The 21925-nt window shown below is 37.9% G+C and overlaps 1 protein-coding gene and 1 long non-coding RNA gene across 2 annotated transcripts; both read left to right on the forward strand.

Moving 5' to 3' along the window:
* The first annotated feature begins 1756 nt into the window (after positions 1–1756).
* Positions 1757–12992, forward strand: LOC117304985 (transmembrane 7 superfamily member 3-like). Its single transcript, XM_033789648.1, has 10 exons — positions 1757–2292; positions 3311–3679; positions 4656–4951; positions 5100–5277; positions 6063–6149; positions 6709–6789; positions 7349–7504; positions 8501–8598; positions 9264–9426; positions 10484–12992. The coding sequence occupies exons 1-10, from the start codon at positions 2220–2222 to the stop codon at positions 10708–10710; spliced, it is 1728 nt and encodes a 575-aa protein (XP_033645539.1). The 5' UTR covers positions 1757–2219; the 3' UTR covers positions 10711–12992.
* Positions 12993–14239: 1247 nt separating this feature from the next.
* LOC117305336 lies at positions 14240–21575 on the forward strand. Its single transcript, XR_004520667.1, has 4 exons — positions 14240–14415; positions 16117–16267; positions 17301–17463; positions 20627–21575. It is a non-coding gene; the product is annotated as an uncharacterized LOC117305336 (long non-coding RNA).
* The last annotated feature ends 350 nt before the right edge of the window (positions 21576–21925 follow it).

Here is a 21925-nt window from a genome sequence, read left to right on the forward strand (position 1 = left end):
TGAATACGGTAGAAAATACAGCTTAGGGATATTGTTGCGAGCAACTGCCCCCCCCCCCCCCCAAAAAAAAAAAAAAAAAAAAAAAAAAAAAAGCTGAAGCTGTGAGCGCTGCGATAAAACTGGGAAATGAATTACGGCAAACAACTTCCCAAAATAGCTGAAGCTGTAAGCGCTCCGATAAAAAGGAGAGATAAAGACGAAATAAAGACGAAGAAGGAGACAAGAGAGGAGAAAAGATGAGGAAAAAGAGGAGAAAAGATGGAGAAAAAGAATAGATCACCATGGAGGAAAGACTGCCGTGCTGAATATTGGTTTGTATAAAAAGGTAACTGACCTACGTATCCTTAGTGTTGGCCTAGATATAAGACTAGCTCTCTGCTCTATCAGAAAGTTTACTGGCGATTGGTAATGTATAACGCCTGACTGGTGAAGAACGTAGTCTTGGTTCGAGGATGCTAGGACCCGAGTAGACGATCATAAGACGCTCTATCTGATGTCCCTGTTGAAGAGTGAAAGGATGCAAGTGAGGTTTAGCCTTTTGTCGAGGCATCCGTGTGGCTTGGAGAGCTGCGATCCCAAGCGACTGGAATGGCAGACCACCTTCGCCATCACTCTAATGCGTGGTCTCCCGTTCCAGTCGCTTGTGACTCGCGGCTCTGCAAGCACGAATGCCTTGACAAAAGGCGTATTGTGACACTGTGCGTTGGAACGCAGAGGTAAAGTATGGGTAAGTATGACAAAAGCTAACCCTTCCTCCACAGCTTCTAACCTCTTGTTTTCACAGGCAACAGTTGTATTTTTGTTTTCCACAGATTACTGTTGACAGCTCTGGGACACCGTAAGCGCAAAGCCAAATTTCTGGCTGAACGGCCGATTTTGTGCTTACTGTGTGGTGCGATTTCCATTATTTTCATAGCGCTGCTAATGTTAATAAACCGTAAGCACATGAAAATGTATTCTTACCTTCGGGTGCTTACTACTGTATGAAAATGAAATTTAACAACACAAAACAATGGTGCACGCGCAAGATGACCGCCTACCTGTGAAATATTTGCTTAAAAGCAAAGTTCTGCTACCAGTTAGCTCGAAATTAATTTGCTTATCGTTAAGCAGCTCTATGAAAGCGTCAAAACTTTCGCCGCTAGTGTAAGATTTTGTCCGGACCTCCGACAAAAATGTAGCAATGTTGGACAAGACTTGACAAGGGACAAGGTACATTTTGTAAAGTTACAACCATGCTACAATTTAGCATGGGACCCTTGCTAAATTGCTCGCGTGTGAAAGGGGCTTTATAGTGTTGATCCCAAATTACTAAACCTTTTTTAGTGTTTTTTCCACAAGCAGATCGTGTTTCACTCTTGAATATGATGAAGCAGTCTGCGTGCTGAAACCTTCACTGAGATGAGGTGATGCTCACCGGGGACTGATGATGGGGCCATGAAAAGGTTGGGTAATGTATCGGGGGTTAGAAAAGGTTACTTAGTGTTAAAGACACTGGACACTTGGTAAATATTTTCAAAGACCAGTCTTCCCACTCAATTAATAACAAACCTGTGAAAATTTGAGTTCAATTGGTCGTCGAAGTTGCGAGATATAAATTAAATCAAAATAATTTTTGTCACACGAAATTGTGTGCTTTCAGATGTTGATTTCGAGACCTCAAATTCTAATTCTGAGGTCTCGAAATCAAAGGGAGCCGTTTACCACAATGTTTTATACTATCAACAGCTCAGCTCCCCATTACTTGTTACAGGTTTTATGCTAAACATTATTTTGAGTAGATCAATAGTGTCCACTGCCTTTTTTCTCCCTACTAATTTCAGAACAACAAGTCAATCAGGGGAGAGAAGGGGGGCGGGGGGTCAAAGTGTCCAGGGACAGAATTTCTTCTCAGTGGTTGAGCTTTCTGAAAAGCGCATGATGTCTTCATAATGGTGCGCCCTCTTATGCGTTTAAAGTATTCAACCAGTAGTGAAAGGCACAAAAACAAACAACGGACTGATGGCGAGTTTAAATAAAAACAAATAAAATAATTATTATTCATTTTGAGGGCGCACTAAAACAAATTGACAGAGGGCGCACTTGGTTGGCTGTTGAAACGAAAGAGAAATGAGGAAGAAACAACACAATTTTACGAACAAGATACGGTGATAAAATTGAATGTTTTGACTCTTTCTTGAAGTTAAAGTTGAAGAACTGTCAGTTTTTACGAAGACAAAATGGAGCTCCATTCATTGTTGTGTGTTTTTCTCATCCTTCAAGTAACTGCGGTGCTTGCTGTTCGAGATAATGGTAGGTTTTTGTGTACAAAGTACCCGAAATTTTAGCTAGAAAAATTATTTGTTTACTTTTCGAGTTTCTTCACCTCACGTGACATTTATACATGCCTGAGTCATCACTGTCAGCAGTCAGAGTGGAGTTTTGTGCTGTGCTTGGTGGTTCCACAACAAATAATTAATGATACATCCAATTTTAATATGTTTTGAATTGATGAAGTTAACGGAAATATTTTATGTCCTGCCACCACTTTCCAGTCATTTTATAACAAAACAAGCAACAATTTGTAAAAAATAAAAAATTATTCGGGGCGGGGGGGGGGGGGGGTCCAAGCATTTTGTGAAGTTGTGTGAGTTAATTATTACTTTGTTCATATCGAATGCAAAAATAAATGTAGTTCATTTGCAGGATACTGACATTTTTTTTGAATTCCTTTCTCCTCCCAGTCACTATGTATATGTCGCCATGTATTCCTATAACTATTTTTGTTTTTTATGAATGAGACTCTTTAACTTGAGTTGACTTTGTGTTTGTGACTTTATTGAGAGGTTCATCTGCATCTGTTAGCTACTGTACAAATGTCTGGTGTGGCTATCCCGTACAGGTTCATTCCGCTATCGTACATGGAGACAATTATTGTTTATGGAACTCCTACATTGTAGGTAGGAGGAGTCTTGAGATGCTTTGACTCCTTTACCAATGTTTCAGGAGCACATACCTGAACAGTTTTACTTTTATTTCAAAATATTCATGTAAGGTTGGGTTTGAATCCTACCAAGCTAACTGTTGATATAACAATGACTAGAATAAGTACTGTCACGAGTCTAGTTACGGTACAAATATCAAATTCTTAACTTTTACAGTTCATTATCATCCAAATTGTTAATTCAGTATTCAAGACGAAAATACTTTCCTAATTCTAGTCATTATGAGTCCTGATTCATAATACAAATGCCTAGAAGCCAAAGTATCGTCAAGTCATCTAAAAAGATTCTTATCATTTGTTGCTTGTCCGCTCTATCTCTCTCCACAGCTGTGTGCCAACTCACCAAAGAGGGCGTCCTCCATCTCAATTTATCAACGCCGACCCTATGTGACCTCCCTCCGCAAACCAACATCCGCGTCCGCTCAGATTCCATCAGTCCCAGCACGACATACATCTTGTTCACCGTCCAAATCCCAAACATACCCCTCCTGGTCTCTCTCGAACCCGAACCGACCCTTGATCAATCAATCAACACCACCAGTTCGAGCGTAGGGTTAGTAACGATCTTCGGCCAGCATGGCGTCGTTGGTTCATGGGTCGAGTGGTATTTACTGTTGATGTTCAACGATACGGCGCAGATTCAACTGTTTGCCCAGCCGTACCTACTCCAGGACAAGACCAATAGGAGCTTCTCGGGTGAGTCAATGCTAGAGTCGGTTTTCTTGGTGTGCAAGCTGGTGTATCGTGCTGATATGCGTCAAGTGCGTACTGATATGTGCGACTTAAAGGCAGTGGACACTATTGGTAATTACTCAATATAATTATTAGCATTAAACCTCACTTGGTAAAGAGTAATGGGGAGAGGTTGGCAGTATAAAACATTGTGAGAAACGGCTCCCTCTGAAGTGGAGTAATTTTCCACGAATTTGAGTTCGAGACCTCCAGTTTAGAACTTGAGGTCTCGAAATCAACCATCTAAACGCACACAACTTCGTGTGACTAGGGTGTTTTCTTCTTTCATTATTATCTCGCAACTTTGATGACCGATTGAGCTCAAATTTTCACAGGTTAGTTATTTTATGCATACGTTGAGATACACCAACTGTGAAGGCTAGTCTTTGACAATTATCAATAGTGTCCACTGCCTTTAAAGGCAACTGTTCTTATGAGAACTCGACTTGCTACTCTGCCACAGAGTAGAGTTTGCTGAATTCAGGAGACTTATTAGTTATAATGTAAATTAAAGAAATTAAAGAATTGTCCCGAGAAGTCTCCTGAATTCCGAAAAATCTACTCTGCGGCTGTAAAATAAATAGCAATTTGGTACTTTTTGTAGGACCACAAAACACATACGTCCATAGAGTCACATTTAAAAACTTACATGCTTAAAATATAACTTGCTGAGGTGTAGTTTTTTCTTTGGAGACAAACATTATTTTAGAATGTATAACTTATTTACTCTCCTGAAACATTGGCCTGTGCTTTTATTACTTTTTGTTCTCAAAAACTTCTCGACAAATGAAGCTAAAACTTCTACATTTAAATTTTATTTCATGCATCTTCATGCACAGTGGGTAGGGATTCATGTCAAACTTGATCTGCAAAAGTTGTCAAACTCTTTAATGTCCCAAAGTGTCAAATTTATGTAAATTTTTCAATATTATTTACCCAGCCCCAATCCCCGGAGCGTGCAACCAAGAGTTTGACCTTGAGAATGACCCCAACCTCCACCTCAGCAACACGTCTGCGATGAACATCACTTTCTTGGAGTTTGCCCCTGCTAACGTCGGTACCACCCGGGGTGAAGACCCACCATCATGTGACTCTGGCGAGGACTCTGCGAGGTTTCGACTGAAGTACGATCTGTACATTTTAAACTTTGGCTCGCTACAGCTGGATGAAGACAATCTGTTTACGGAAATGTACAAGATGTCCACAGTGCAGAATGTCTTGAAGAATGGCAAGAAGGTAAAATATACGGGCTGCGTGTAAATCACAAGTCAACAGTGTTGGAGTGTCCCTGAATTGGAGACTTTCTGGGACAATAGAGGGCAGCAGACTTACCGGGTAAATCCATTGTTCTCTGAACACTTATTTTTCTTTTAACCAATAACAGATCAAGACATACACCGGGAAGGATATGACAGAGTTCTACCAGGTGAATTATCGAACCCGAGGTGCTATCTATAACCTCGTCGTAACCGATCCAAATTATGAAGTTCAGGGAGTGTACGTCCCATCGATCATCTACTCCTGTGACCTTCAGGAGGATAGTATTGACTGCGCTGATGATGGTAAGAGCAAGCATGTGATTTCTCCGTTTTGAAGGGACAAGTTGCCTTGGATCAGGCGAGTTGGTCTATGAAAAGCGTTTGAAACCGTTTGTTATAAAATTCACTGTGAAACACTACTATGGCGATCATGCTTTCCCAGTCATAGCTCCAATACTTTGGAACAAGCTACCCATCCACATTCAAGCAGCTCCTTCATTGGACACTTTTGAATCTCTACTTCAAACCCATCTGTTTTGTCAATCAGGGCCCAATTTCATAGAGCTGCTTCCTCGATTAAAACAGGATTACTAGCCAAATTTCCGTTTGTTGCATAGTGCTGGTTACTGGTATTCAGCTTTTGTTTGCTTATCCTGAAAATCACATGGAAATTTGGTTGGTAAACCTGTTTTTATCAAGGAAGAAATTTCATGCTATGCAAATTTTTGTGCTTAGCAGCTCCATGAAATTGGGCCCTGGTTGTAGCGCTTAGAAATTTGCATATTTAGCGCTCTATAACTGTTATTATTATTTTTAAAGGGACGCGTTGCCTTGGATCAGTCGAGTTGGTCTATGAAAGGTGTCTGAAACCGTTTGTTATGAAATGCATGATTACAAAGATGTTTTATAAGTAGAATAACAATGCACACAAAGAAGTCTCGTAATTGAGCTTACACAACACTGCATTTTGTGGAGTCCATTTTTTTGTATTCCATCAAATGGCCGACCAAGTGGCAATTTTTGATTTTCATTGCCTCTGTTTGAAAAGTCAGTGTTATATTTTTTGTTTTGATTTTCATTTGACACAGTTGACTTTGGGGTCATATTGATCGCAACATTTACTGGACTGGCCGGGCTGGTGATCTGCATGTGTGGCCATCGGATTTTCAATTACGGTGAGTTCTAAAAACAAACAGTAGTTTGTTGACCCGTTTATTGTTTTGCTTAGTAAACAAGAACAATCTCGGTAGTCTAGTTGGTATGAAAATGCTCTTGAATTGCAAGGGTCGTGGGTTCGAATCCCACCCGAGTAATATGCCTGTGATGTTTTTCACAGGACTCGGGGGAAAGTACCGAGTATAGTAGAGTGATAACACACATCGATGTATGGGTAAAAAAAAAAAAATGAATATTCTGTATCCCTATGCAAATTTAACATCTATTATATAAAAAAAAACCTGTCAAACAAGTTTCATGGTCTGTTGTAGCTGAGTGGTCTAGCGCATCAAACTCAAGTTCTGCTCCCACAGAAAGTAGCTAAGCACAACAAAATTATGCTCACCAGAAGAAGGTTACCAGCCAAAGTATCATGTCTTATTTAACATTTGTGACTGGTAATCTTGCTGACTTTGCTGAGCAGGAAACTTTTAAGCAATATTTTATACCTTGGGAAATCCATTTCAATGTTTATCGATTTGAACCCTGTATGTTTTTTTCTGGTCTTTTGATTTGCAGAGATCTTCTTCTTTGGGTTTGTTCCATTTTTCATCGGATCCTTCATGATATTCGGTGCACTGGCTCCCATGACGCCATTTGGTAAGTTACAAAAGCTCATCATTTGGCGGTCAGGTTGGTGTCTCTCCTCACCTTCCACCTCTGGGACCCCTGTTCGAATCCCACCAGGGGCATTATGTGGACTGGGTTTTCAGCCCCTACCTTACTGCGTGGGTTTTTCCTGGATTAATTCTCTCGAGTTTTCCTCCCACATCTAAAACTGAATCTTCTTCATTGTCTTTTCTCTTCTTGTTTGGTTTAATAAGAGTGCTTGACAATATTTCCCAGATCCAAATCTACTAACTTTCAGGATGGCCCTTTGCAGTGCACTGCAGTGGCAAGACAAATTGCCTTTGATTTTGGGATGGAGATTGGCTGAGCTTATGAGCTTAAATGCAACAATAGAGCCCCACTGCACAAGCTAGTGTTTCAGGCTGCGCCAATCGTGGACTGATCTGGTGGGACCGAAAAGTGAAAGGCTTCCATGCCTGGTATTTTCCTCAATGCCCCTGGTCATTGCCTCCATGCCCCTGGTCATTACCTCCAAATCCCACATAAGAACTACTTAAATGAATTGTTCTGTTTTCCTTCTTGCCTTTAGCCCTGAGTATTGTAGCCCTGTGTTTCGGCCTCGTCGGTGGAACGATTCATTTCGCCCTGTGGTGGCGCTTTGGGAAGTATCTATGGTCGATGCTTCTAGCTGGATTCAATCTTGGATTCCTGTTCTCCGCTCTCGTGTTTTTCATAACCCCACTTGGTAAGTATCAGTTTGTTCGATCCTTTCTAGGTTTTTGTTTGTTTTGTGGACTAGAGGAGGCTGTGTTGTGACTGATCGAGTGCGCTGGACTCGAGCTCTGCTGTTTCTGATCAGCAGAGAGATGATTCGAGGACCAGGCCCAATTCAATGGCCCTGTTTACTGCAGAATTCTGCGCTTACGACGCCTCGGATACAGAATTATGCGGTAATCAGAGCCATGAACCCACAAAGCATTGTTCATACTCGGTACAAAGACATGTTGTATCATCATGTTTTCATTCAACTTTTAGAGCCCCGTGCGATGTATCGTTGTTTTGGCCTCTTCTACAATTTATTTTGCCCTGTTTATCAGGCCTGGAGGAATTACACGCAGGCGGCTTTGGTCATTGCCCCTGGTCTTGGCCTTAGTGCCCCTTCAAAAAATTCATCCGACTTTAAGATTTTCCAATGGAAAAATGCCCCTTTGCAAATTGAGAATGCAGACCTGAAACTTCATGGAGGCAACAAAGTTTAGTTTTATCTTATTCTTGGCCGGGTGTATAGTACTAAGCTTGGGCGATATCGATTTATTTTATTCACGATATATCGCCGACAACATATCGCGATATTCGATATAATCGCGATTAATTAAATTTGACATCATCAGTCTTCAAACTCCCAGTGAAAGTTGTAGAAGAGACGGTCATAGCATAAGAGAGGTGCTCTAATGACCTATTCTTCTGGTTTTACTCTAAACCTATAGGGTGCAAGATGTCTCAGCTAGGAAATACATGTACATCGCGATATTGCGATACTTAATCGATATCGTGATATATCGCGATATATCAATATTTCGATTAAAACCAAACCGATCCGATATCGAAATCGTTTCCAAATTAGTATCGCGATATTCGATAATATTGTGATATCGCCTAAGCTTATATAATACACTCCTAACTCATTTATCATTTCGGCTTCCAAGTAAATAAGTTTTCCATTTGTTTTTTCCCCTCTCAGAAAATTTGACGACATTTCACAGTAATGCAGTCTTTGGTCTGTCCTTCGTCTGTGGAGTCCTCATCGTTCCAGTCGGCTTTCTCTTCTTCCCTAAAATGGTAAGAAAGTCTCTCAGTTATAGCTGAGAAATTTCAGAACTCCGAGCACAAGTACAAATACTTGATGAAAAAAAATACTGCAAAATAAAAAAATTACAGTTAGCGGTCTCCCTATGTTGTCAATATCTTTGTTCGGGGATGGCAAACAAAATAAATAAACAAATAAAATAAATAACTGCCTTTTAAAGACACTGGGGTGGATTTCACAAAGGTAGTCCTAACTTAGGACTAGTCCTAGGAAATGCTAAGAGATAGGACTGGTCCTAAGTTAGGACCAATTTCGTCATCCTAACTTAGGACTGGTCCTATCTCTTAGCATTGCCTAGGACTAGTCCTAAGTTTAGGACTACCTTTGTGAAATCCACCCCTGGACATCTTTGGTAATTGTCAAAGGCCAGTCTTCTCACTTGGTGTATCTCAACATATGCCTCAAGCTACCGGGCAATCTTGGTGGTCTAGTTGGTAAGACACTGCTCTAGAATTGCTAAGGTTGTTGATTCGATTCTCACCGGCGTTATATGCCTGTGATTTTGTTCACAGAACTCGGGGAGTATACAGTGCTAACACACATCAGTGTATATGGGTAAAACAAAAATTAATATTCTTTATCCCTGATTCAAATTTAACATCTATCAAAATATTGTTATATTTTGTTAAATTTTCAGCTTAGCATGGTCTCCACTGCCGTCTGGGGATCCTATCTGGTCTGTACGTCCATCAGTTATTTCACCACAGGCATTCTGCACTACCTGATTTACAATGTGCTGCGACGAGCAATGATGGAGAAGTACGCCCTCGCCTACCACGCGGCCGAGTTTGAGATCATCGGTACGTTGTATAACCCTTTAAAGACTAAGCCAGTGCAACTAGTTAGATTTACTACTCGACTAGTCGTGCCTCAAATAGTCGTGCCTCAAATAGTCGCGACGTTGACACTAGTTGCGACTAATTGTTAATCACCCAGGGCAGTTATTAAATGGTTGCATGGTTTGTATAGCGCTTAATACAACCAAAGGGCGTCTCAAAGCGCGCCCAACTTTATTACCCCTGGTCACTGGGCCATTTAATTCATTCCTTAAGCCGTCTCAGCAACCTGGGGAGTATATAGCTCCAAATATGGTGCCAAATATGCAGCGCATTAAGCTAAATCAATCACAAGAACCTCCCCTCTCAAGTAACCATTTATAGTGTCTTGCTTAGGGACACAAGTGTCATGACCAGGACTTAAAAGAAACACCAGAGTTTTGAATTCCGTGCTCGTAGCCACTCGGCAACTATTTACCCCTGGGTGGAGAGAAGCAATTATAGTAGGCCCTAAAGTGTCTTGCTTAGGGGCACAAGTGTCTTGCTGGGACTCGAACCCACACTCTGCTGAAAAGAAACACGAGAGTTTTGAATTCCGTGCTTTTAGCCACTTGGCCACTATTTACCCCTGGGGTGGAGAGAAGCAATTATAGTAGGCCCTAAAGTGTCTTGCTCAGGGTCACAAGTGTCATGGCCGGGACTCGAACCCACACTCTGCTGAACAGAAACACCAAAGTTTTGAGTCCGGTGCTCTTAACTGCTAGGCCACACGCCACGTCAAGACCAGGACTCGAACCCACACTATGCTGATCAGAAACACCAGTTTTGAATTCTGTGCTCTTAGCCACTCCACTCCCGATATACCAAAACCCAAATTTAAATTTCTATTACCTTTGTTGTTATGTTCTTCAGATTAAGTTCTATTCACATCGTGGTTTGTCAGTGCCGACCTCACTTTATGACCGGGATTTGAACACGTACCCTGAATTCATAGCTCTGAGCCACTCAGCCATGACACCCTAGCTTTGAGTTTTTGCATGGAGCCTTACATTTATCACCTTGTTTTGTTATCTTCTTTCAGACTATGTCCTATTCACGTCGTGGTTCGTCTCATCTGTCTTCGGCGTTGTCCTCCAACATCGTCTGACAAAGGACAGTGCTACGACCTTCCCGCCGTGCCCGTACGACGAATGGAAAGGACGTCAGAAGATTTGTCTCCTGGAGCCGGATGAGAGACAGATTCAACAAGTTGCTAGCGGCTACCAACCATCAGAGAACTCGCCCCTTCTTGGAGACCAAGTATCTTGAATTTGGTGTCTCAAAACTCGGGCGGTGTTCTTGGATTGATGGGGGGGGGGGGGAGGCAAAGATGGAAGACTTGTAGAACACTCTCGGCTTCCAAAACTTGGAGCACTCATGTTTTTTTGAGGACCAATTATCTTGAAGTCGGGGTGTTCTTGAAATGGGGGGGGGGGTGGTAGAAGAGTGAAGACATGTGGGAACAATCTTGGGTACCAACCATCACAAAACACATCCATTCTTGGGGACCAAGTATCTTGAAGTTGGTGTCTTAAAACTCTGGGTGTTCTTGTATTTGGGGGGGGGGGAGAGGAAACAATCTCGGCTTCAGACCTGTGGAGAATGATTACCCCTTTTCAAGGACCAAGTATCTTAAAGTTGGTGTCTCAAATTTCTGGGGGTGTTCTTGGAAAGGGGGGCGGGGGCAAAAAGGGAAGACGATAACTTGTTTCTGCTAAGCAGATTTCGTGCTCACAAGCTTTAGAAAATTGGGCCCAGATGGGAAGGTAAACTCCAGTGTCTGTTGCCATTTTTGGAATGGCACGAAAAAGTCTTGTTTTCTGAGCAGAAACATTTTCCACTGTTCCAGAGCTTTTTTTAAATGCGTACATGACACAGTTACCCTATGGCTCAATTGTATAAAGCTGTTAAGCAGAAGATACTGCTTGACAAATGTTGTTTGTTTAGCAAAAACTGAGTGAAGCACCAGCCAAAACAATGCAAAGTTAATGCAATGTTGGCTGGTAACCTGTTCCTGCTAAGCAATACTTTTTTTGTGCTTAGCAAGTTTTTGTGCTTACAGGCTCAGTTTGCTTAACAAAAACAATATGTAACTTTTGCTTACTTCATACAGGTTACCAGTGTCATTTATTTTGACTGGTACCCGCATATCAAAATCAAGTTGCTTCGTGTGACAAAGCCTTATAATACTTACCTTGTGTTTTTATTTGTGGGAAAGTTCCCCATAAACTACGCTTTAAAAATGTGCCTTATAATGAAAACTATTACATACTATTTTTTTTTTTATTTTATATTTTATACTTTAAAGAAATAAAGGAAGCAAAGGCATTCCTTTGTATAATGTAGCTACTTGTAGATGCTTTTTTTTTTTTTTTTTTAAATCTGGATGTGAGTGAACCAGAAGTATTTACACAACATTTCATTTTAATGGCCTTGCAGAGGGAAAGGCACAGGGGGTGAGCCTTGCATTTTTGCGAAAAATTGGCACAAATTTGATAATTCCACAAGGGGGTTAGTCTTGCAATTGTTCATTGTAATGTGTCAAAATTTGGTAAGTACACAAGGGGTGAGCTTTGCAGTTTTGCTGACAATTGGCAAAAAAAATAATATATAAAATCACAAAGGGTTTTCCTTGCATTGTTCTGGGAAATAAGCCAAATTGGATAAATTCACAAAGGGTAAGCCCTTCATTTTTTTTTTTAAATATAATTTCCGGCCCTTTTTCAAAATATGCAAAGCTTGCTTTTTCTGATTACAGAAAGATGTATTATTATTCATTTTAAAAAGAGGTAATTTTTCATTTTAGTTTGTATTATTTTGTTTTCTTGTTTCACTGACTTGAACATAATCTATGTATATGTAAAAAGTTGTCTTTTATTGTGTCTGAAATAATTAAATGATGTAAAAAAATATAAAATCAATCAAGTTGTTACACAGTCCAAAGATTTAAGAAATTATTAATTTAGTTTAATAATAGAAAATCAGTTTGTATTCTTCAGTTCTTAATCTGTTTTTCTTTTTTATGCACCAATAATTGTCAACTGAAATTTGTAATTCTAATAATCAAGTTCATGATCAAACTATATAGTGCAAATTAATTATTAAAGAAATTTCATTTGTAGTAAAAAATAGTATCTACGCCAGAAATGGTTGATCTATAAACTCTGCTGTGTAATTAATGTTCTTGTATAAACCGTAATATGTTTTTATATTATGTTTTTCCTCTTAAACAAATGTACTTTGAGGCAAATTACAACTTTGGATTTTAGAACTGCTTGATTGTTTTAATCCCACATAAATGTAGATACATGTAAATACTTTACAGCTAATCTGTTTTGCATATTTCCAAAGGGAAATAAATCCATACAAAAATAACGAACCTGTGAAAAGTTTGGCTCAATTGGTCATCGAAGTTGCAAGAGAATAAGGAACGAAATTTGTGGGTATTCAGATGCATATCAATAAAGTCTCTTTGTATTTTGAGTGAGAAATAACCTCTTTCTCAAAAACTTAGTTGCTTCAGAGGGAGCTGTTTCACAATTATTTATACTATCAATATCTCTCCACTGCTCGTTACCAAGGAAGTTGTTTTGCTATTTTGGGTAATTAACAATAGTGTTCTAGTGCTCTTAATAAGAATTTAATTTAAAGCTGTAAGGAATGAAAAATAGTAACAGTGATTTATTGTACCGTATACTTCCATAATACCAATCAATTGAATATACAACAAGATAAAAACTCAGAAATAAATAAAATAATTCAAAATGGCATCGAGCTTTTAAGAAAAATTGTGTCAAAAGAGGCCGTTTCTTTGTAGAGTAGTTATGAAGTGGTTTACATCTGGAGGATTTTTTTTTTTTCAAAACTGTTTTTATGCAAGTCGCCCGACATACAAGGCCTAAAGGCCACTTCAAGGTGTCGGCTACAAATTTTTACCAGGGGCCGTTGCCGCATAATCCTGGGCTGAAACAGGGCTACACAGTGCATAGGGATGTAGGCTTGGGCATCTCCATCAGAAGCTCATGGCCGGTGGAGCAGAAAGCATTACCTCCCTTTTGTGGAATTGGTTTAAGTAATGGAATCAGAAGAGCCTACTGCATGCATCCATTGTATTTTTCCCAGTTTTTTTTTCTTCGTATAATTATTAATCCCCTAAATAAAGCTAATTTATTGGGCCAAGTTTATAATAAAAAAGCATCAGTGGAGCCCCATATGCATCTTTTTAGAGTTTAAAATCACAACTTAAGAATTGATAAAACTGATAAAATTGCTGGACCTCCCCTTTCTTTTCTTTTTAGATTTTGCCCTTTTTATATTACACTAAATATAAATCTTATTTGGGGGTTTAGTTATAATATTAAAAAGGCATCAAAAGAGCCAACTGCATCATTTTTAGAGCAGAAAAACACAACTTACAATTATTGAAAAAAATAATTTGATAAAATTCATGTTGCGGTAAACACCAATAAATAAATCCCATAATATGGGTCTGTACAAAGGCATCTGTGGTGTCACAACATCGCATAAACAGAATGAATTGTTTTTTTGTTTCTTTACAATTTCATTTTTTATTGTGGATTTAATTTTCGACAGGTTGACCATGGAGGTGAAAGTTTTCGACAATGATTAAATAAAATGTAAACAGCGCCCTCAATATTGAGGGCGCTATTGTTCAGAAGTTTTACTGAATTAGTATGGTGCTTAAACTATTTTGTGTTACGTAGGTATTTGTATGAAGAAACGAGCCAACGACTGGGGACTAGACTGTTGGTGGGAAAATTGACTTCTGCAACGAAAATGCATCTTTGTTGTTGTTATGGTTTGTTATGGTTGGGACGATTTTGTAGATCAGTATTCCGTTTTATGTCCCACTTCTGCGAAAGCGAGTGTCACCATGGGAATTCACATCAAATCACAGACAACAGCCAGCCGGAGAATGAGGGCGAATTTCAGTAAGACCACCAGGCATTTTGAGTAAGTTTTGTTTGCAAGAGAGACTGTCACGCACTGACGCTGTGTGTCAAGTGTCATTTCATCATCATCATCATGTGTATCTTGTATTATCAGCCCAACTTGTGTGGCGGCCAAGGCTAGCTGAATCCTTCAGCTAGCCGAATCCTTCAGCTAGTCTTGGCCACACAAGTGGGGCTAATCTTGTATATGTCTGTCTGCCGATTGCATAACAAACACTGATTGAATATGAATGATTGATAATGATGTTCTTCATCTCTAAGTTCTTGTGCTTAAATTTCCGCATACAATACCACAGTGTCACTATTCCAACGAGTCATGAGATGAGTGTCACTTGTTGCCACTGACATTGTTGGTTGGTAACAGTGTGTGTGTCGTGTGTGACAGCCGCAGGATTGAGTGATTATGTGCGCCCCCCCCCTTCCGGCCCACACATGGTGAATTATGTCGTCATTTTGTACAAATTTGAATGTTTTTACTCTTAATTGTGTTGTACATGTGGACCAATAACGCATAATAACTATTTTCTTCCCTTATTTCTTGCTTAAATTTTCATTCTTGAATAATTTATTTATTTTCAAAACTATTTTTATACATAAATACAGTACCTTTGCAATTTTGCAATTTTGTTGATTAATAATAATCAGTTTCTTCCCTCATTTCTTGCTTAAATCTTGTATTTTAAAATAATTTCATTTTGTGAATATTTTTGTTGTATAATAATAACAACAGTTTCTTCCTTATTTCTTGCTTAAATCTTGTGTTTAAAAATAATTTCATTTTGTGAATATTTTTGTTGTATAATAATAACAACAGTTTCTTCCTTATTTCTTGCTTAAATCTTGTGTTTAAAAATAATTTCATTTTGTGAATATTTTTGTTGTATAATAATAACAACAGTTTCTTCCCTTATTTCTTGCTTAAATCTTGTATTTAAAAATAATTTCATTGTGTGAATATTTTTGTTGCATAATAATAACAACAGTTTCTTCCCTTATTTCTTGCTTAAATCTTGTATTTAAAAATAATTTCATTTTGTGAATATTTTTGTTGCATAATAATAACAACAATTTCTGCCTTATTTCTTGCTTAAATCTTGTGTTTAAAAATAATGTCATGTTGTGAATATTTTTGTTGTATAATAATAACAACAGTTTATTCCCTTATTTCTTGCTTAAATCTTGTATTTAAAAATAATTTCATTTTGTGAATATTTTTGTTGTATAATAATAACAGTTTCTTCCCTTATTTTTTGCTTAAATCTTGGGTAAAAAAAAAATTCATTTTATGAATATTTTTGTTGTATAATAATAACAGTTCTTCTTCCCTTATTTCTTGCTTGCATTTCAATTTCCATCCAAATACCTTTTTAAATTGTTTTTTTTTCTGTTTGTTTACGTAATCCAAAATATGCCTTTTTGATCGAGCCTCATTTGTATTTATAATCAAACTTCATAGCCCTGTTTGCAATTATAAATTAGCCATAACTTTTCTCTTTTAATATCCCTTGCTTAAAACATTTATACACATTTTTATATTTTTAAAACATTTTTGTTGTCGTAGATGTTGACCAGCTGTCATACTTTATTTCCTTATAAAAACTTTGTGAGTCACAAACCCTGATATTTATGGAACCAGGTTGGCTCCACTGTTAGCACCGTAATTTATGATTTGATCAAATGTATTTATTATTTGTGTTCAAAGGAGTTGCTACTTAAAGGCCTTCAACAAGATCAAGGAGAGCATCTACGCACAGATCCATCCAGAGCTTATCTGACTTGTAATGCTTCGGAGAGACTAAGACTGACAGAGTACAATGGACTCACCAAACCTAAACTTGTGAAAGATGGACCTGGTAAGCTTGAGATAATTTGTATAGGCCTGGAAGTGGAATAACACAAAGGCCCTCATGCAATATATGCAAGAGGTGGCGTGCTCATCCCCACAATGTTTAGTCCACATACAAGAGTCTGATCATCAGGTACTGTTGGGAACAAGGTAGTCACCCTCATGTGTATAATGGATGCTCATTGGAAAACTAGAATGGGCAGGATTGAGGATTTAATTAATTATGCACACATATAGAAAAGTCTGTCATGTGCAGTAGACACTTGAAATGTATGTTTCGTAAAAGGCACAGATTTTTACCCCACCATAGGTACAATGTATACAGTAAAGGGTTGGGTAGAGGTTATTGCCATTAACATGTTTATTATGTCTAAAACAACTTTAACAACTTGCACTGCGAGATGTTAAAATTTGATGACTTTTAATATTAATCTTGTTGTTATTTTCAATGGTCATGGGTTTGAACCTTTACTGGAGTGATAGCCCTGTGACTGTTACACAGAACTTGATATAGTATCAAGTACACAGTGTTTAGACACAGTGTTTAAACACATAAGTGTACATGTATAATGGGTTAAAGTAAACCAAGTACTGACTGCCCACCCACGCTTGAGCTACACATGCAAACATACATTTGGTCAGACATTTTAATGAAATGATCATTATTTTCGTTTTATATTTGTGAAAGACAAATAAGAAGTTAAGGGTCAAGAAATTCACAGCGTAATTTTGGGGGTAGGTCGGGTAACAAAAAACATGGCATATATTTTGTTTGGCCTTGGTGTAATTATAGGAAACCTGTCGCCCACTTACCCATTTTTTAAGGGCTTTGGAATCATATTTTTATTACGCCCCAATTATTAAAACATATCTGTTTTTTCAACATTGACTATTCTTAAAGGCCCTTAGTCACTTATTTCCCCTTCATGTTTATGTCAGAAATGTGTTATTGTAAATGTTACTGATGTTTATAAATGCTTATAATTTGCAACCCCTAGCCCAATGTGGAGTCAAAGCTTGTATTTTTCTTACCATTTCAGGGTCTACTGCTGAACAGAGAAAATCTCCACTAGGAAAGTTCTTCGATGGAGGTTGCCAAGCAATCTTTGACACAGGAACCTCTGTTTTGGCCAACAGTCGTTGAGGAATAGATTTCTAAGCTTGATGGGAGCTGCACCTCTTGTCATTCTCGTCAAAGTAAAGGTAAGTCCAATGGAGACTTTCAGGACACTAGATGGCTGCATAAAGAAAGCTATTTATCAGAGCACTATAACTTGCTTGTTAACGGCACTGGACACATTTTAGTAATTACTCACATGCCCGTAACTAGAATTTTTTAAATATTTTTATTTTTTGGGGAGGGGGGGGGCAAATGTGTATTTTTTTTCGTGGGGCGACTTGTTTTTTTTAAGGTGCATTTCTAATTCTAGGGGGAAGATTGTAATTTAAAAAAAAAAAAAAATTTAATTTTTTTTTTTTTTTTTTGGGGGGGGGGGGGGTGTTTGAGGGAGGCAGCATTTTTTCAAAAAAAAAATAGAGGCATTTTTATTTTAGGGGTCAAACCTTTTTTTTAGGGGGTGGATGGGGCAGATTGGTTTTGTATTTGTTTGTGGGTTTTGTTTGAGGAAGGCATTTGTTTTCATAAAAAAGTTTAAGGGGCGTTTTGGGGGAATTTTTCTTGTGGGGGGGGAAAGCAGATTTTTTTTCCCCTTTTATTTTACATTTTTAAATTTGTTTGTGGGTTTTGTTTGAGGGGGGGCAGCCTTCTTTTCATCAATTTTTTGTTGAGGGTGTTTTGGGGAACTTTTTCTTTGAGGGGGAGGGGGGCGGATGGTTTTCTTTTGTTTTATGTTTTTTTTTGTGCTTTTATTTTTGGGGCAGATTTGTTTTCTTTTTTTCACATTTTTTATTTTAGGGCGCAGTTTTTTTGTCATTAAACATTTTTTTAGGGGCGTGTATTTTTTGGGGTTTTGTGGCTTTTTCGTTTTTTCATTTTTTGGGCAGATTTGTTTTTTCTTTTGCATTTTTTTTTAAGATGGCAGACATTTTTTTTAGGGGGGGGGGCGGATTGTATTTTAAATTTGTTTGTGGTTTTGTTGAAGGGGCGGGCAGCCTTTTTTTCATTAAAAAATGTTTAAGGTCGTTTTGGGGGCCTTTTGTTTTTGTTTGGGGGGGCGGATGTTTTTTAGGGGGGTTATGTTTTTTTTTGTTTTTTTGGGGCAGGGGAACCTTGGTTTCCTTTTTTAAAACATTTGTTAAGGGGGCGGACCTCTTTTTTTTTTAGGGGGGCAGATTATATTTTTAATTTTTGTGGGTTTTGTTTGAGGGGGGCAGCCTATTTTTTCATTATAAAATGTTTAGGGGCATTTTGAGGGACTTTTTCTTTGATGGGGCGGATGTTTTTTTATGCCAATACATATTTTGAGGCCTGTAACCAATAGTAAGAACTAAAGGGAAAAAAAGTTCCTTACAAAATAAAAACACTCTTCTTTGATGGGGCTGATGTTTTTTTAGTGGAAGGGTTATGTTTTTTGTTCAGGTTTTAAGTTTGGGGTAGACGATTTTATCACTTTTTTTTTATTTTTAATACTTTTTTTAGGGGGCAGACCCCCTTTTGTATTTGAGTTTTTTTGTGGGTTTTGGTTTGAGGGGGGGGGGGGGGGGGGGGGCGGCCTTTTTTCTTTTTTTCATCAAAAAAATTAAGGGGCCTTTTGGGGTGACTTTTTCTTTGAAGGGGGGGGGGGCAGATATATATTTTTGTTGGGGGGGGTAGTGTTTTTGTTCGTGTTTTTATTTTGGAGGGACTTTTTTTCCCTTTATTTCTTACTATTGGTTACGGGCCTCAAAATATGTATTGGCATAACAACTTACTTGGAACTGAGCAACTCAGGGGCTGTTGATTGTAAGAAACAACTCCCTCTGAAGTAACATAGGTTTTGAGAAAGAGGGAATTTCTCAGTAAAATATTTGAATTTGAGAAAGACTTCAGGCCTAATGCCTTTCTCAGATTGATATTTTAGGCCGAGTAAAAAAAAATACATGTTTCACGTCCGGGTTTTTCAAAAAAAGGAGGAAGAGTGGCTATTTATTTTTTATTTTTTATTTCAAGATGGCCGCCATTCTTTGTTAAAATGTCAAATATCCATTGTTTTTTCTACTGCTGAAATACACAAAACATAAATGAAACAATTTAGTCGAGGCATTCAGACAAGACATTCAGATTGTTTTTGCTGAGATCATTTAAAATAACCCAATTTAAAAAAAAAAAAAAAAAAAATTTGCATAAAAACATAAAATAAAAAATAAAATAAAAAAGGAGGCGGCCTGTAAAAAGGAAGCGGGCGGGGACGCGAAACATGTTTTTTTTTACTTGGCCTTACACAAAGTGAGAATACTGCTCTGAATATGAACCAAATAATATATGTCCAGGGTTTGTTAAAGACAGTGGACACTATTGGTAATTGTCAAAGACTAGCCTTCACAGTTGGTGTATCTCAACATATGCATCAAATAACAAACCTGTGGAAATTTGAGCTCAATCGGTCATCAAAGTTGCAAGATAATAATGAAAGAAGAAAACACCCTTGTCACACGAAGTTGAGATGGTTGATTTCGAGACTTGAGGTCTCGAAATCAAATTTGTGGAAAATTACTTCTACCAATTTTCCATAGTGGGAAACATTAACTTAATTTTGGTTTGGCCACATTTTTAAAAGAAATATTGCCCACCTTTTACATACAATGAATGTAATAGTAAACATGATTATATTTTTGTTTGGCCAAACTGAAGAAACTGTTGATTAATTTTTGTTGGCTGATGACATTTTGTATTCTTGCACAGATGTCTTAAGGGCAGTGGACACTATTGGTAATATTGTGAAAGACTAGCCTTCACAGTTGGTGTATCTCAACATATGCATTAAAAAAACAAACCTGTGAAAATTTGAGCTCAATCAGTCATCGAACTTGCGAGATAATAATGAAAGGAAAAAACACCCGTGTCACACAAAGTTGTGTGCGTTTAGATGGTTGATTTTGAGACCTCAAGTTCTAAATCTGAGGTCTCAAAATCAAATTCGTGGCTCGAAAACTACGGCACTTCAGAGGGAGCCGTTTCTCACAATGTTTTATACCATCAACATCTCCTCATTACTTGTCACCAAGAAAGGTTTAATGCTAATAATTATTTTTTAGTAATTACCAATAGTGTCCACTGCCTTTAAGAAACTAATAAATTTAGTTGGTGAGATTTTATAAATTTGTTTGAGTACCCATAGTGGCTCTGAAAAGAGTTGGTTTTTACTTAGACCTTTACTTTTGGGTCAGCTTCTGGAGTCTGTAATCTTCTCCTTATCTTGCATTTTAGGAAACCGAGATGGGAGAGACACTCTGCCTGAGTGGAATCATCAGAATGGACTTTCTTAAACCCCTTGGCGCTCTTTGGATCCTTGGTGACATCTTCATTGGCAAATACTCCAAATTTGATCGAGTGGACAACTGTTTAGGTTTCGCTGATGCTGTCAAGGGTGTGGAAATCAAGGCTGAGTAAGAAACCTACTTTGTAAATTTGAAGGATTATTTTGGGAGTAAGGAAAAGTAAAGATGGGCCAAACAAAAATATAATCATGTTTCCTATTAAACTGAATATGGGTAACAGGTTTGTGGCAATGCATGCTAAAATCATTTAATAAGTGCTGATTGGTATTATTATGCAAAATAACTGCCGATTGGAACTACTTTGCAAAATAAAAGTATAGATGGGGCTGATTGGTATTATTATGCAAAATAAAATTATTTGGTCATTCGTTGACTTTTACAATTGAGTGGAAAACAAATGTTGCAAATAGAAATATCGCCTACCTATCCACCCTACTTGTTGACCACTTTAGCAACACCTACATGTAGCAAGTTGTTGTACTCGCCTTGTTTTCAGTGTTACAGGATAAAACTTCTAAAAGCATTGCCCACCTGTGTGCTCACCCTTTTTGAGTGGAAACATGACTTTATTTTTGTTTGGCCCAGACTACCTGCCTACACATTTGTCATTGTTATAGGAAAAGAAAACATGACTTAATTTCTGTTTGGCCAAAATATTAAGACAAATGTTGCCCAAATTTTACCTAAATTCAGTGTGATAAGAAACGTGATTATATTTCTGTGTGGCCCAACTAAAAACTACCCATTTATTTCCAATGTACATGTAAAAGGAAACATAACTATCATTTTGTTTGGCTTGAGGGTGACCACCAATAAATTTGGTTAAAAGTTATCTTTCAATAAACTGAAAGTTAAAGGCACTGGACACTATTGGTAATTACTCAAAATAATGGTTAGGCTCCCTCTGAAATAGGCCTACATAGTTTTCAAGAAAGGAGTCATTTTCCACTTAAATATTTGAATCTGATTTTGAGACCTCAGAATTAGATTTTGAGATCCCAAAATCAAGCATCTGAAAGAACACAACTTATGCGTAACAAGGGCATTTTTCTTTCATTATTCTCTCGCATATTCAATGACAATTGAGCTCAGATTTTCAGGTTTGTTATTTTATGCATAAGTTGAGGTACATCAAGTGAGACGACTGGTCTATGACAATAACCAATAGTGTCCAGTGCCTTTGAATGTATGATACAGGATTGCAGGATAAAAAAAATCATCTTTTAAA

This window comes from Asterias rubens, chromosome 22, assembly GCF_902459465.1.
Source record: "Asterias rubens chromosome 22, eAstRub1.3, whole genome shotgun sequence".
NCBI lineage: Eukaryota > Metazoa > Echinodermata > Asteroidea > Forcipulatida > Asteriidae > Asterias > Asterias rubens.